The sequence below is a fragment of the Symphodus melops genome (assembly GCF_947650265.1).
Source record: "Symphodus melops genome assembly, chromosome: 5".
NCBI classification, from domain to species: domain Eukaryota; kingdom Metazoa; phylum Chordata; class Actinopteri; order Labriformes; family Labridae; genus Symphodus; species Symphodus melops.
This window is the reverse complement of record NC_136695.1, coordinates 15,830,879-15,843,049: the sequence shown is the minus strand read 5'-3', so window position 1 is coordinate 15,843,049 and position 12,171 is coordinate 15,830,879. Positions and strand designations below refer to the sequence as shown.

General features: G+C 40.2%; 1 protein-coding gene across 1 annotated transcript in view; it reads left to right on the top strand.

Moving 5' to 3' along the window:
• Nucleotides 1–12,171, top strand: part of cdkal1 (CDK5 regulatory subunit associated protein 1-like 1) — a 216,971-nt gene that overhangs the window by 68,832 nt on the left and 135,968 nt on the right. Inside the window, exons 6-7 of the mRNA XM_079344989.1 lie at nucleotides 3,014–3,062; nucleotides 8,880–9,000. Of these exons, the coding sequence (XP_079201115.1) occupies nucleotides 3,014–3,062; nucleotides 8,880–9,000 (170 nt within the window). The remainder of the gene's footprint in view (nucleotides 1–3,013; nucleotides 3,063–8,879; nucleotides 9,001–12,171) is intronic.

Here is a 12,171-nt window from a genome sequence, read left to right as displayed (position 1 = left end):
TACACAACAAACGGAGAGGGAACCGTCAGACATCAGAAAATGTGTTGCAGCTAAAAAATGAAAATTCAGTTTACCTCAGGGGAGTCATCGAAATATGCAGATATAACAACAGGAGGCAAAAACGCAAACATCCTTTCAGGTAGATAGTTGGGTGTTTTGGATTGCAGCGCCCCGATATTACGTTTCCACTCCTAACCCTGTGGTGCAGGTACGAGGAGACTGGAGAGCAAGCTGTGATAAAGAGCAATTATTAAATTTTCTGTCTATTTCAGCTCAATAATCAGGAGGAAAATAAAACGAGTGTTATTATATGTAAAAGCTGTGTTTTTCTGATTATATCACTGATGATGTTTGTCATTACAGAATGAGTGATTTCTTATCTGCTGTCACTTTCGAGGAGAAAACAAACGCAAATAAGATTGAGTAATGATAGAAAATAACAATTGGTGGAACATATTTAGCAAACGTTAAAGTGGTGATTCTTATTCAGTGCGTAGGAGACTTGAATCATTCCCACATATCTAAGAAAACATAGGGTAGACCAATTTAGAGGTACCACGTAAGCATGCATCTCTTTGTAAACTCCATGCACACAGAGAACCGAGCTTTGCCTAACAAATCAAGACATAAAAGCTTGATCTAAATTTTACATGATGCCGGATTCATTTGCTTATGTACAAACAAAGTATCGTGTCGAAAGCCGGGATACATGAAGCAGTCCAGTCTGCGACTCTGATGACTGCCACCCTACTTAACAAACAATGCATAGGGGTCGTCTCAACTGTTATGTTAAATATCCTCGACCATGAATAATGTTATTCCATTTAAGTAAACATGCCACTGTAAAACATAATTGCATTCAAATTAAGTTGCATGTATGTATAATATAATTACATTCAGATAAACAGGCTTGTATATGTAATAGCCTTCAGGGCGAGGCAGCAACATCTGGAAAGTTTACCACTGTCAGTCCTTCTATTGTCATGACTAGATTGGATTATGCATTTAAAGACACACACACTGACGGGGGCAGCCACACATGGTAACACACACTGACGGAGGTATATGAGTATGCACACACTCCCCTTGTGTCTCCTTGGTAGTTACAATCAGCCACACAATGACAGTGACAGTTGGCGGGTTATGCAAATGACATGCAAATACTCTGTCGTGAATTTGTATATTGTGATTGCACTAACGGCTAGATAAGGGGAGTAGTTTAAAAAAAAAAAAGAGCTTCCTGTTGAATTTGTTGAGTTTAATTGACCCGTGTGTCAGCTTTCATGTGTGTGTTTCTGTTGTGTTCGCTCTGTTCTGAAGTCAGTGTGAAATGAATGACAGCATATTGTGTGTAAGGTACACAGACAGTCACGCAAACCGTCTGTGTTCATCGTCTCTGAACTAGACATGTCACATCCTGTATATGAGAGGCATCAAACAAACGCACTCTCTCACACTGCGCTGGCTAGGTAATCAGAGGATTACTGGGTAAGCAATGTGGTAAACACAAAAAGCACGCACATCAGTCTTTTCAGAGCACATGTATTCATGCCTTCTGTTTGCTTCATAAGTGAATATTATGGGCCCAGTCTGTGTTTTATCCCAATTTTTCACAAAGTACATGATTTAATTTCACTACTGCTTATGGAAGTGTATGATGTTACACAAACTGACATGTTACGCAGTATAAAATGGTTTCATTTGGTCTTTTGCACTTCACTCCTAAAGATGGTGTGCTCCTTTTTGTCTTTATATAATATTTTATTAAATAAAAAAACTAATAAATAAAGAAAAGATCTTTGGAAGTTATGAATGTGTACGTTTACATTATTGGTATACAGTGCACGTGTTTGTGCTTTATAGCTTTAAGACCACCTTTACTGAACTTGTTAAATGTATAACCAAAAGAATGTTCAAATAATCAGGTCATTTAGCGAGTGATTTTTCTACGCGTCTGACTCAAACCGAGTGATTTATTTTATTTTTTTCAGCACATGATATGCTGTTCTCATTCAAACAGTCATTCTGTTGCATAAATCAGGAATAAAAGCCTAGAATATGAATAATATCTGGCCCTTACTTTATGGAGGGATCCCTGCTGCTCCTCTAAACTAAGCCAGATTGCCGGGCCATTAGAGGAACGGTCAAGGCACAGTATGCATGTGTTTGAGTGTTTGAAGGAAAAGTCTCTAGGTAATGGGCCTCAAGGCATCATGAATAGATGCCACAGGCTAAATCCTGTACGAGTAGAGAAAGTAAATGGTACGGAGATAGACGAGGTGCTGGGAAAGAAAAACAAAACAAAACAAAGCAACAAAAAAAAATAACAGAGAAATAATTGCTTGACTTTTCCCAGGCCTTCAACCCTCCCTCATCCCTCTCTGTTTCTCTGTATCAGCCATCCTCTCTGCCTCCACTCAAGAGAAGTAGCAAAAAGATGGTGGATACCTTGAATCGTTCCATAAACGGCACAAGCTTCCAAAAGTCCAGTCTTGCAAATCTTTTGTCTGTGAAATTGTGTTTTTTTTTTAAATTCTTGGAGGGACATGCAGGGTTTACTCCATAAATTAGAATAAAGATGCACACTAATCTGTTGAACCTTTTCCATGATTTTATTTTGATTCATTACCTCACTACCTTCATGTAGTAATGTGCTTCTGCTCTACCTTTATGATCATCCGTCTCTAATGTTGACTGCTACAGTATGTATTCAAAAAATCCTGCCTCTACATTGTGTCTCTTATAATAGATGTGAAGTGGTGCTGCAGCTGCACAGACACACAGTGGCATTTAGAAAATCTTTATCACTTAATCCTGACTGGAGAAAACTTCATGTGACTGAATGTATCTGTGCTTGTTTGTCTGTGTGCATTTCTATACATTTACATGCGAAGCTTGTTTACACGTGGATCACTGTATTTGCGGATGTCGATAGCAGGCTTTTGTTGGCTGTGTGCACTTGGGTTTGTCAGCATCGATAAACTGTTCCCCTGTGTGTCTGTCTGTGTTTCAGGTCCAGCAGATTGATCGGGTGGTGGAGGTAGTGGACGAGGCTGTTAAAGGTATTTCAGCACAAACAAACACTCACTTTTATGAGTGAGTGAGTAGCAACACATTTATCAGCTGTTGAACCAAATGAATAGAGTTTAGCAGTGAAGCAGTCTGTACACTTAATGAAAGAAAACATGGACTAAATATGACTTCACTGTCATGTCTAAGAATGTACAACTCTAATCGATAATTGCACAAACAGTCATTTCAAAAACAAGCATTACATTCTAGTGTTGTTGTATTCCAAATCAGACATGTTCTCAAGAGCGGACGACTTTTCGAAGGACTGTCTCCGAACTGAAAGCATTTCTACTCCCTCGCTTCAGACTGGGTGGACTCTGGATTTTAAATCAAGACCACCACTGAGCCGCTACTTTAATGTCGTTACTGTGATTATAAAGAACATGCACCTTAATGAAAATACAAATAATTAATATTCATTCAAAACTAGATTTTTTTTTTTTTAAATCCCTCGGTTACAGCCGAAGATGATTTTTGATTGATATGCATGGTTTAGGTCTTGCCTCAGTCTCACCCTGGCTTGGTCTTTGTCTCTGTCTTGATCCTTGAATGTCTCAGTCTTGGAGCACTTTGGTCTCGACTATGTCTTGACTCAGTTAGTGTGGTCATGACTACAACACCATTGAATGGTTTTACCACATGCCCCTTCTAAAAATGCACTTTTTATTTCATCATTTTATCCAAACTAATTGTTGCCGCTGATTACTTGACTGTTTTTATTCTGTTCAAAAGAAGTCAACCATCTTGTGTCAGCATGACATCATTAACAGGAGAGGGACATCCTGCTTTGCCTGCATTAAAGGAGAATACGTTTCCTCCAAGTATATGACAAAAAACCCCCACCTTCTCCTGGACTGAATTCCTCCGTAAGATTAGTGATGAAGATTGATGTTGTGCATTTTAAACCAACCTGATCAGTGTTACTTGCCGTTCCTAATCCTGCCTCGCTGTCTGAGCAGCTTGTTAAATGGTCCTCCCGATCTGAGACGCTCACTGACAGCGAGACAGGCTCACATGGCAGTGATTAGGTCATTCATTTTAACTGTTAGCGAACCAGCGCACTTAACTGTTTAATGAAGGTCAGGCTGAGTTTACAGTGCAAGAGTGTCCAGTCAAGCTGTCATGCACCCCCAGCTGTTCTCTAATACAGAACAGATTGAGCTTACACTGCATGCGTGTGTGTTTGTGTGAGTGAGTAGTTTGCACTGCAGGCCTTACTCTAATGAAGGACAGCTGAACTGAGGCTTAATTTTACAATGTGTCATCAACCCTAAATCGTCTGGCTGCACATACACACACTAACACATGCACCCTGTGACTTTTATCCCCCCCCCCTTTTCTTCTCTCTGATTTGCTCATAATTTCCTATTCCTTCCCTCTCCTCCTTCCTCTGGTTCTTCAGCATCTTTTGATCCATTTTTTTCCCCCTCCACTCATTGCCTTCTCAACACCCTGGTTCATCTCCTCTTCTCTCTTTTCCCTCCGTTTTCCTCCTTCCTTCACCCCCTCCATAGAAACTAATTTCCCCAGTATCATTACAGTTCTTTATGACCTCGTATAAACGGAGAGCTGTTATTTCAGCTCGGAGGCCTGGGCATAAACCTTTAAGCTCGGGGATTTGCCTTTCGTAATGGCTACTAAAATACTTACTTCAATGAACAGCTAATAGACACACAGAAATTGCTTGCAGGTCTGTTTTCCACATGACAAGAGTACTGGTATGCTTTTATGACCTTGGTTTCTTGAAGTGTGAGAGTGTCTATTGAGTTTGAACCGAGGCTTCAAAAGAACTCTGTGAGGTTACTTCATGAGGTAAAATTGCATTGAACCGTCGTACAGCTACCTAACATAAAGTCCAAGTTACTACTTGCTGTAAAGGGCCGAGTATTTTATCTTGTAGTTACCGCAGGTTGGGCTGCTGAGCATGCACACAGTACATAACATTTATACAGCCGTACACATGACAGCTACTGCCCAGTGTCTGGTCGCCTGCCACTGTGCAGCGTCAGTGATTTGGTGGGTGCTGTTGTTACTGCGGTCACATGTTTGCTGATCCAAATCAATAATTTTTTTTTTTAGACGTGCGAGATGTTGATTTTTCTTGCCAACAACAAACAAAGCCCGGGATTTATCAGAGTCTACGGGCAGGTCCGTAAAAGTGAATTAATAAGACACGTGGTAGATGCACGTATTTACAAGGCCATCTCGCCACATTTGGTGTCTACTGGTAACTCTCCACAAACAAAAACACAAGTCCAGCGTGTCACTGAAGAGTAAAATATGGAAACCTGTGTTAAAATCAAGATATCGCGTATACCGAGCAAACAAAGGCCTCATGTTTTCACTCCTAAAGCGAAGCAGACATCCACTGAAGTCTGATTTTAGCACCATTAATAAATAAGTGCTGAACCTCTTTCTTTATAGGGCAGTTTCGATGTCTTAATTTCTTTATTGGCCCTTCTAATATTGATCTCCTCTCACTGAGATGATGGCCTCGGATGATATGATTTCACCCCACATTCCTTTATCTTTCAGAAAGAATTAGATTTAGTGTGTGTGTTTGTGTGTGTGTGTCTTTGTATGTTTGTGTGTGACAGGGGGCAGAGAAGGTCAGACAGGCTAATGTATCTACTTAGCTACAGATCAGAGGCTATATAGCATCCGTATAACCTCATGATCCTTATTTCAGCAAGATAAACAATCGGTGTATATCAAAGCTGCAAAAATAAAGCAGGAGTTTAAAAAAGCATACAGGAGGGAGAGGAAATAAAAAGCAGGTACAAAGAGACATGTTGATGCATTCACATGTATCGCAAGTCTTCTGAACAATATCTTTAATGCTCAGTGACCTTTCTTAAAGTCACATGAGCGAGCTCTGCAGAGGGGCTTTTCATTGTGAAGCATCAAAGCTTGGTGTATGACTTTTTCAAAGAAGTACTCTTGTGATACATTCCCGTTATATCACAGCGCAGCATTACTAAGTACCACATTTGATATGCATCTTAGATATTCTGCATTAAAATTGATTTGACTGACATTTCTTCTGCCTCTTCAAAGGCAGTCGTACATACCTTTTTATGGCCTGTTAAATCTAGAGGAAAATGACAAACATTACCCCCCCCACCCCTCCTGTCCTCATCTGCCACTATTGTCCCTCCTTTCTCACAAACCCCCCCACACCCTGATCCTCCCTGCTGCTTTACAATCAAACCAGGGAGCAAACAAGTCCCTCCACTTATGAGACATCAGGCACAGGTCACCAGGTCAATCTTTTAGCTCCCTACCTCTCCCATCCAACCATCCATCTGGCTGTCCTGTACATCTTTCATCTGTGATGTGTTTTTTTTTCTATCATCACTCGACCATCCATCAATCTACTTTTTCCCCCACCTATCTATCCCTGCCCCCCCCCCCCCCCCCCCCCCCCTCCCCTTTTCCATATCATGTTATAGTGGGCAGTTATGAGAGGAGAGAAGGATTTATGTCGGTTTGTATTTATGAAGGAGAGAAAAAGAACAAAAGAGAAAGAGAGATTGGAAAAAACACAGCAGGGAAAGGTGGAGGGCAGTCAATAACTAGAAAATGTGCTATAGGGTGATGTGTGTGATGTTGCCCGTCACTGCAGTCGGCCTCTCTAAACTCAGTAATTGAGATGACAAATAGGGCAGCACTCTTCGGTTTTCTTCTGCACTTGAAGTTAGCTTTTATTTATTTTATTTTATTTTTATCTCTTGCTTCCCATTCACGGTCCCCTCGGCCCTGAAATTGAATCTGGCTTCGGCATTCTCGTGGAGTGATGTCATGCTGGGAGTGAAATGATTTCTTGAACCTTTGGCTGGCACACAGACAGAGATCCTGTCTGTGCAGATTTAGAAACAAAAAGTGGATGTAGGAATTAAGTCAATTTAAAAGTTTTATATTTTCAAGGGACCTTTCGTATTACAATGAAAAAAACACATCTAAAAGGTTATTGCCTCCTCTTGACAAGCTGTATGCAAGCAGGTTTTTGAAACTTTATTTCTGCAAAACTAAAACCTGAACGCATCCTTTCTGTAAAGTCTTGGGTCAGAGCTTGGTTTGTGTTTTAAGGTGTAGTCAGCCAGTAAAGCTTCACATCTCCACAGTCTGTTGATGGAAGTCAACATGCTCGCTCTGTGATAACACGCCTCACTGTGCTTTGGAAGGAAAGAAAAAAAAAATAACGCCCCATCTTTTTAAACTCAGTGTTATTGATGCAACGCTACGCTAGATTCTGCCATTTTGTCATCATCACAGCAGAAAGGTTAGGCTCACCTGTTGTGCAAACATGTTTTGTGCTGTAATTATTTATATAATGAGCCTCTCGTTCATTTTTTTCACTTGGTTTTCACGAAATGCAACAAAGGCTCAAACAGACGGCAGGTTTCTGTTTAATGCTTTTAAGGGGCATCTCGTCAATTAAATCTCTACTGGCAGCCTTGAGGCATTTTAATCTCCGTCTTTTGGGGTGTAATCTTGGCTTTGTAAACTTTCTCCGTTTTGTCCGATAGCCTAATTGTATGTTTCAAGGAACCTTTGAGAAGCAGTCGTTACTATGAAACTGTCAAATTAGATATTTATGTATGGGTGAATTGATCGACCAGTCAACCAACAGATGGAGCAACAGTTACAGAGTGAAGAATATTAGAACATGCCTGAGTCTCAAATCCATGCTTTATGACCCAGAGCATCTTCACTGATAGCCAGCAAAGAAGACAGCATGTCCGAATGTGCTCTGTTGAAGTCCCTGCTGTTTTCCACGAGGGAAGTTTTTTAATTTCATTGCATGTACTGGGATATTACGACCAGTCACACCCCACTGATTGGTTCTTTGTCCTCCTCTGGGGCAGATTGTCATTTTTATCTACCAATTGATAGCCATGCTTCCTGCCCTGAGCCCACCCTCCCAGGAGACCCGTGTAAAGCGGATGAAAACAGGAAGACAATTCCATCCCTCAGCGCCTCCATCTCGCCCAGCCTCTAGCTGGTAGCCTATTAGATGGAGTGGGGCGACTGCTGCATCCCATTTCTGCACAACAAAGGCCAGACATCATCTGCTATCAGCTATTAGACTCTGCTTTGGGTTTTCAAACGCTTCTGTAACACCTACTAAGACCTACTAAGTGATCCCAGTTTAAGAGTTGTGACACTGTGCAGACCAGTTTGAGTTAAACATTGCATTCGCTTCCTGTCCTTTTAATGCTTCAATGTTTCCAACTTTTTTGATACATTAGTAACCAGTGGAGTTATAATGTCATGTTGTTTCCCTTCTCCCCTACCTGAGTTTTCCCATTCTTTCATAAAGGTTTTAAAGGCAGCAGATATACCAGAGGTTAGCCTGCTTGGCTTTTGGACCATACCTTTACAACTTATATCTGCTTTAATATATGGATCTGTCCATTAGAGAGGAGATATTATTTTATATTTTTATTTGTGACTGAGTCCATGGGGAATTACATTTTTTTTTGTGTGTGTGTTCAGTTAGTTTGTTTTTGTGTGAATATAGACAAATGAAATGGCAAGTAAACCAATCCTCAAAACAATTACCTCTTTTCTCTTATTCCAAGACAATGAACAATGTGAAACATCTGTTTGTTTGTTTGTTTGCAGGAACTGTGTTTGCAATTGTTTAAACAGGGTCGCTACTAGCCGATGTGTTTTGTGATTACTTATCAACATCAAAATACATTGTGTGTATCTATCCGCACACAGATCAACAAGTACACAATAGAGAAAAGGTGATACCTCGTGTTTGATTTTGAAGTTTAATGCCATGTTGTTGTTTTCAGGACATTCAGTTCGTCTGTTGGGTCAGAAGAAAGACGGAGGCCGGAGGCTTGGAGGAGCAAGGCTGGACCTGCCCAAGATCAGGAAGAATCCCCTCATTGAAATTATCTCCATTAACACTGGGTAAGATACAGACACACAAGACAGCATGGCTCATCAAATATTTAGCTTCAACTGTGAATTCAATTTCACCGTTTTTCTGCCTTTCTGGTTCATGCCGTGTTTAGTTGTGCGCGTGCATTTGCGTGTTTGCACAGCCATTTAAACTGAGCCCCTCTGTGCTTCTAATTTCATCAGTTTCACATGGTTTGCTTGAGGACTGTGTGAACTATGCAGTTTGTATGCGCATATATTGCTGTTTGTTCTTTAAATATAAGTGTAATAGAAAACCTACACCTGTCAAGTCACTTGTTTCTGCTCTCTCTTATTACCGCCATAAAAACAGCAAAACAACTGAAACTGGTACAAAAATAAACCCTCTCATTGTCATAGGGTGTTTTTTTATTATCTTTGTATAATTATTTGACATTTGTTGTTTGTTTAAAAATGGGTGTGAGGTGTGTGGTTGAAAACATCATACCGTAAACAGTCATACCAGTAAAGAAGATTTAATAGTGTTGATAGGGGAATAAATGTGAATATTATAGAGAAACGTGATCCATAGATGGATGGACCTGCCTATTTTATTATGAGTAGATGCACACGCACAGACACTCACATGTACTCCTGCCTTTTTATGGGCTAATTTCATGTTGTTTACAGATCTGTATGTCCTTGCTAACCCCTGTGCTGTGGTCTCAGTGGGCTAGTTAGAAAGGGTTACAACAGACTAATTCCACTGCGCTGGGCCTCCACTGATGATAATCCATCAATCATGTGCTTGCTTGTCTTTAGTGTCTATCCACTAATGGCTTGACTTACAAAGCTAGGAAGTAAATAACTTGTGGACACAGCATTATGAGACTTGAACATTCTTTTGTTTCAGCCTTTTCTTCCTGTCAGCGAGGGGCTTTCAACATTGCACTGGAATTTCAATTCTTGTCCTTGAAGCTCTACTGGCACCAGTGTCCTTGTCTGTGTAACACACAGATCAACCAATAAGAAAGTTGTGACCTGTTTTCAGGTCCTGACATTAGTTATTACTGCTTTATTACCAGATTTACTACCAGAGTATTTTATGGTTATTTTTTGTGTGATACTGAAGCAGTAGATACGTGTAATGCTGTGCGGTGATGACAATGCTACATATCACCTTTTTTTTTAATCATACCTTTTAATAAGTTTGTCAGCAGTCTGAATTATTGGATCTAAAACAAAGGATTGAAGGAGGTCAATCATGTGGAACTGTAGCTTTGACTTCCCATTGTTCTCTTTCTCACGTTTAACAACATTGTCACAAAAATGGTTACTTCTTGTCATGATTCATAATTAAATTCAGAAAAAAAACAAGATCAACTATAGCGTTAGATGTTTATGTTCTGGAGATGATAGTGGTCTTTATTCCAGACCAATGCTTCTTAGACTACACATCATCTGATACGACGAGGAAACTGTAAATCCAACTGGTTAAGCCATAGTTCTCCCGACGCTCGACATAGTCCACAACTTCATCAGAAAGGAGAGATACTCCATACACCTAGGTGTTGTTGCATCTCTACAACATGTTGTTTTGTCTTTGAGGTCTGATTTTTAGAAAGGTAAGAACATTTATGAGGTGATTTCAGAAGAAAAGTGAGGGACATTTACACATTCAAAGAAATGGAGTTGAGTCAAAAGACGGTCTTTTTTTAACATCAGAAGCTAAATGTGGTGGAGTAAAACCACCAAGTTTCCCCCCAAAACAGGGTAGTACAGATACTAAAAAAATTACTAAAGTCTATGTACTTTGTCACTGTCCACTCTGAGTTCTTTAGATAAACTGATTCTTTTGGCCAACACTAAATTTGGCACGTTTAAAGAGAAAAGAATTGGAGGTTTGGGATGAAAAGATGACAAAACCACAACGGCCCTATCAGGTTGTTGGGTACTTGACAACTTCTCAAATTCTCCTTCACCTACTGTACCCCACTTTAGACTAAATGTCTCAAATGTTTCATGAGATTGGTTTAATCCTTGTTTTGTTCTTATGGATTGCTCAAACCGATGCAGCCAACCTTCAATAGCCTCTCTGTGTGTTTTTTGGTCATTTTTGACAAATGGATCTGTCCCTCTATTTCCTTCTTCTCGCTCTGTTTTGGTCACTTTAAATCATGACTACATCTGTTTTTCTTTCTTTGGCTGCCTGTTCCTCTGCTCGTCCAACCATTTCATCGTCTTTGATTTTGTGGGCTTTCCAGCCTGGATGTGTAAAATTTAGTTTGTTGTGTGTGTGTTTGTGTGGCAGATGTTAGTCCCTTGCCAGCGACCCTCCAGCAGGGGGTCTGGATTTGATCCAGATGAACTTGCTGTTGTTTTTAAAGGGTTCGGCTGGCTACGAATAAATCCCTTTGTTGTTTTTACTCTCTTTACTGGAACCCTTTTAGCAACCAGGGGGATTACTCGAATATGTTCACTGGATGAAGCAGCTGTTGACAAATCTTTCAAATAACATTGGCGTTACTGAAAATCCAAGCTTAATGTGTGCCTTTCTGTGTTTTGGTCACTCATAGTGTCACTAATTTATCATGTTTTTGGTAATATATATGGCGTGAATGTGTGTAAAATAGACAGAATATGCTGCTTGTGGGTTCTGTTTGGAGACGGTCTGTTTTAAATGTTCCTCTGAGGTAGTTGTGACATCATAGGCGACATTTGTCAGCTGATGAAACAGAGAGATCTTTGTCCGACACACACATGCACAACAGCAGTTGCAGTTGTTCTACAAATGGTCTCTGCGTCAGAGGAGAGAAGTTCAATCTATGAATTTGTAATTTGTGTGTGTGCGTTTGCGCGCGTGTGGTCCTCTTTGTGTGTGATCATGTGAGATGCATTAATTCAGGCCTTCTCTCTCTCTCTGTCTCCTCGGTCTCTCTCTGTTGTCTACCCAAACGCTAAGTTCATATCATGCTCCAGGGTTGAGGACTTTCAAAGGACAATTGCAACCATAACAGGTTTTAGACCTTAAATAAAATCAAAAATAGTATTATCATAATAAAAACAAAGACAGAAATAAAAACTTTTTTTTTAATAGAACGTGTTTCACAACAGTGAGCGATTTAGTAAACTCGATTTCTGCATGTAGGTCTTCCAGAATTTGAAGCTGGATTGCAAAAACCCAATATCACTCAGTCTTCAAACGCTCTCTGGATGCAACCT